General features: G+C 48.0%; 1 protein-coding gene across 1 annotated transcript in view; it reads left to right on the forward strand.

Annotated features, from left to right (window-relative positions):
- The window catches only part of ISCA2 (iron-sulfur cluster assembly 2), a 2,903-nt gene extending 99 nt beyond the window's left edge, over positions 1-2,804 (forward strand). Inside the window, exons 2-4 of the mRNA XM_026849280.1 lie at positions 134-306; positions 436-551; positions 738-2,804. Coding sequence (XP_026705081.1) covers positions 134-306; positions 436-551; positions 738-912 — 464 coding nt within the window. The 3' untranslated portion in view covers positions 913-2,804. The remainder of the gene's footprint in view (positions 1-133; positions 307-435; positions 552-737) is intronic.
- The last annotated feature ends 1,440 nt before the right edge of the window (positions 2,805-4,244 follow it).

A 4,244-nucleotide genomic window follows, 5' to 3' on the forward strand; every position in this document is an offset into this window, starting at 1 on the left:
CGCTGAGTGTCCGCGCTGCGCGGCAGGGGGTGGTGGGGGTGGAGGCCGGGTGCGCCGCCCAGCGCGGGGTCGGGCCGGCTGCCCGCGGTGGGGGGCCCCTCTGAGGCTCCCCCTTTTCTCCCCTCTCTCTGAGGCAGCTGGGGTCTCGCTTCGCTGTATCGAGGACGAGCGCTGCCGAGGCCCCCGCCGGGTCCTGCCTGTGCAGTTGGCCACCCGCTGCGGTGGGCATCATCCTTCTCCCAACCGGGCCCGACGGAAAGCGACCCCAACGAGGGGCAGGTCTTCCTCAGCGAGAGCTGCGTGAAGGTAGGGACCGGGGAGGCAGCTCGGGTGCCACTGGGAGGGATTTCCAAACTGCCTGGCTTGCCCTGGGCATGTAGAGGAGACCAGTTTGTTCAGCGAGTCTTTTAATCCCCTTCCTTTTCCTCTTTACAGAGGCTGCTGGAGATCACAGAAGGCTCAGAGTTTCTCAGGCTGCAGGTGGAAGGAGGTGGCTGCTCTGGATTCCAGTACAAGTTTTCCTTGGACACAGTTATCAATCCAGATGACAGGTAATGGCAAAGGGGTGCAGTTAGTGGTGGTCAGGTGTTCTTTGCAAAGGTGACAAGAGGGGGGTATGTGACATGATAGTGTCTTGTATTGAAGGGAAGAAGCCTGTGAGAAGGAAGGTGCTCAGGCTGTGCTTCTCTGTCGGGTCTGCAGCACAGATAATGGTTAAATATGCTGCTTTTCTGCAGGGTGTTTGAACAAGGTGGTGCTCGTGTTGTCGTGGATGTGGACAGCCTGGCCTTCGTGAAAGGTTCCATGGTGGACTTCAGCCAAGAGCTGATTCGCAGCTCTTTCCAGGTGGTGAGCAATCCCCAGGCAGAGAAGGGTTGCTCATGTGGGACTTCCTTCTCTGTCAGATTCTGACTGGACTTCCCATGGATGGACTCTGTCTGCAGGCACTTCCTGGCAGTCTTCAGAGTGGTTTTGCTTGATCTTTTCTCATCTCCCTTACCCTGTAACACAGCTGTTACACATGACTCTAGCTCTGTGTGTGTCTGCACTGAGCCTATCTCCAAGACTTGTTGGCCTTCTCTTCAGAAACATGAAGTAGCCATGAGCATGCGCATGGGAGCATTTTCAGCACCTTGTGAACCACCAGCCAGGTGGTGCTGCCTTACCTACCCTGTTCTGAATGTGGAACCACTTAACTGCTTGTTTTTGCAAGAGATGGCTGTATATCTGTGTGTGTATCAAATTCTTACCAAAAAAAAGTCTTTGAGATGATTTGATATTGCTTGTGCAGTCCCATGTGGGTGGAATCTGGATTCTTTTAGGCTACTGTTGCCTATCACTTGTCTTCCAGCTGAATGGGACTTGTCTCTCCTGTACACCTCCCAGTGTTGCTGGCTCTCTGCTCCCCAACTCACAGTGGGCTTTTCCAGGTACTTTGCTGTTCTTTTACCCAGCAGGCTTCTCTCAGTCCTGGGAAGCTACAGTAGTTTTGCTGTCAGTCCCTGGGATGAAAGTTTTTACTTGTTCATAGTAAGTGAAGCTAATAGCTGAGGTAGGAAGAATTAATAGCCTTTGTTTTTAATCTTAAGAAAAGAAAAAGCTTGTCTAGATATAAAAAAAAAATTATAGCCTTCCATCCTCCAGTGCTATTTTAGGCTATTCCTAAACCTGGCTTGGAATTTTAGGTCACACAAACTCTCGGGTTTCATAGTGTGTCTGCTGCCTTCCCTTGCCAGCAGGAAAGGAAGTTCAGGTGACGCAGGCAGAGGAAGATCTGGAGTACTACTTAAGGGTCCTCAAGTCCTTTTGACTTGGTTGTCTGGGAATCTTTTTCATAACTTGCTTCACTGTTTAATCTCTTAACTTGTGCCTGGTTTGATGAAAGAATAAAATAGATCCTTTCCTCTCTGAAACTCCCATGGAGTGGGAAATCTAGAAGTTTCCAGAATAACATCCTTTTGATTACTTGTTTTCTGTAGTTTTTTATCTGCCACTAGATGTCTTTTAAATCAAAGTGATTCATCTGCTTCTGGGTAAAAGGAGAGATGGGGAAGCTATTTTTGTTCCAGCTCTTGTGTTTTATCTGATCATAACCAAATTGTCTAAGACTTGAGTCTTTCATGTAAGTGTGGGAGCACTGCATGACTTTGGTCTCAAGGAAACTGCTTATGGCAAGCCATGAGCTTTTTAAGACTCTGGGCCACAGGCATTTTTGTTATTAAGTTTCCAAAATGCCTTTCTAAACTAACCAGCAGTGCATACATAGATTTCTAGTGCCCAGAGACTTGATAGCCAGTTAGTTTGTTTCGTCCACAGATATTACGGGAGTTCATGCGATCTGCTCTGACTTTGTCACGTGGAGAATGTGGACAGGATTTAGAGCAGTAATTCTTTTGGTTTAGCCCTTTCCATTTTCTTCAGTCAGCAAGTTCTACCTAGTTATATTGCTATCAGAAGGTGATGGATGTTGTACTGTCCCATTTGTAAAAGAGACTAAAAGGATGTGATTAAAAGACTTGTCTAAACCCCTGCAGGATGTTTTGGCCCTACCCTTATGCTCCCAGGTCTTGAATGTGATGTCAGCCAGAGCTGACTTTGAAAAGTGTAAGACCTAAAAGCTTGTGTGGCTGGAAGACATTAGATATCCCAGCTGAAAGAAATTGAGGTTAAGTGAGCAATTAAAGTTGGCAGGGTGAATTGCTTTCTGAATCAGGAAGTACACATCTGTTCTTGATCCATTTCACAGAGTCTGACCTTGGTCAAGTCTCTTCTGGGATCTTTTATAGGAAATAAAAAGTGCAGCACTAGTGCTGGGGAAGTAGCAAACCAGCAGCTACCAAGGCTTTTTTTCTGTAAAGCCTGCCGTCAGCCCCTGTAAGCACGCAGCCTTTATCTTGGATTACTGTTCTTACTAAATGCTTACTAAGTGCTGTGTCTGACCTAGATGGGTTCCACCCGCCTTCACTCACTCCACACTGATGAAGTATATCAAGCAAATGCTGTCCATGTGGCGTGCCACCCCTTTCAGAGAATCTGCCTCTCCCTCCCAGGCACTATACAGAGGATGAGGCTTCGGGTCACCAGTGTCACAGGCAGTGTTGCTGGGCTGGCAGGGAAGCTTGCATTGTGACTTGCTCTGCCTGTGGTTCTGGCAGTACTGCTCTAACTGCACTAGGTGGACCCCTTACTCCTTGGCAGCTGCTGTGCTGGACGTATGCAGTTATTTCAACTTCTGTCTGGGGTGAGCTTGGATCTGCTCCATGCAGGACCTAGGCAAGAGCAAAAGTTTCTTTGCAGCTGCCTGTTTTGGAGGCAGGCTGGAGATGAGTTCATCTGGTATTGCAGCAGTGTGGTCTCTAGATCAGAGAAACTGCTAGGAGCTGGAAAGATTCTAGCTGTACTACGCATTGCTCTTGGCCTCCTAGTCCTGCTTCCTGGGCTCAGCTATAATCTGCTGGCCAAAGCCACTAGTCTTCCAGTTCCAGTAGGGAGTGGGTGCTCAGTCCTCCTGACTATTGAAGTCTGTCAGTACATCAGAAACTGAAAACTTCTGTCCATGTTAGAAAGTCAGCGAAGGGGGTCACATTAGCAGAGGGATGTGAAGGTGACCTTGGTAAATTTTGGCTGTGTAGGCAGAAAAGATCGTGACTCTATGGAAGAAAAAAAAGAAACTGTTAAGGTTTGTACACTGAATAGCCTTAGGGGCAAAGATGGCATCACACTGTAGGCTGTGGGGCAAGAGTAGTAGTGCAAAGAGAATGGTGCAAAGGATTAGACAGGGGATTTGGCTCTGGGTTGAGGGGTCTGTAGTATGGGGATAGGTTGGGACCCCTTGTACTGAACTGTGGAGGAAAAAAAAAGTACGGAGCTGGAGGTGCCGCCTTCACTTCACAGCAGATGAGAAACTGCAGTGGAAAATCTTTCTCTGCTCCCACATGAAGAAGGAGGATTCTCTCAGTTCACCCACCTGACAAGGAATGAATGATCAAGAAAGATATTTATGGAAACCTACGTTAAGATGAAACTTCAAGGGAAAAGGGCACAATCATCAGTGTCACTGACAGGCGGGTAGAAGAGGATGGAATAGAAATCCTCACTTTGTTGCAGGCTTGGAGCCCTGCAGGGGCTTGTTAGTAGATAACCAGTGCATCCTCAGCCTGTGACTCTGGCTCTGTTCTTCAAATTAGGTATCTACCATTGCCTAAGAACTGTGGGTCCTTCTTCCAGGTTTCAAGCCAGGCAGT

This window comes from Athene cunicularia (genome assembly GCF_003259725.1).
Source record: "Athene cunicularia isolate RWA chromosome 5 unlocalized genomic scaffold, athCun1 chr5_part1, whole genome shotgun sequence".
Classification (NCBI taxonomy): domain Eukaryota; kingdom Metazoa; phylum Chordata; class Aves; order Strigiformes; family Strigidae; genus Athene; species Athene cunicularia.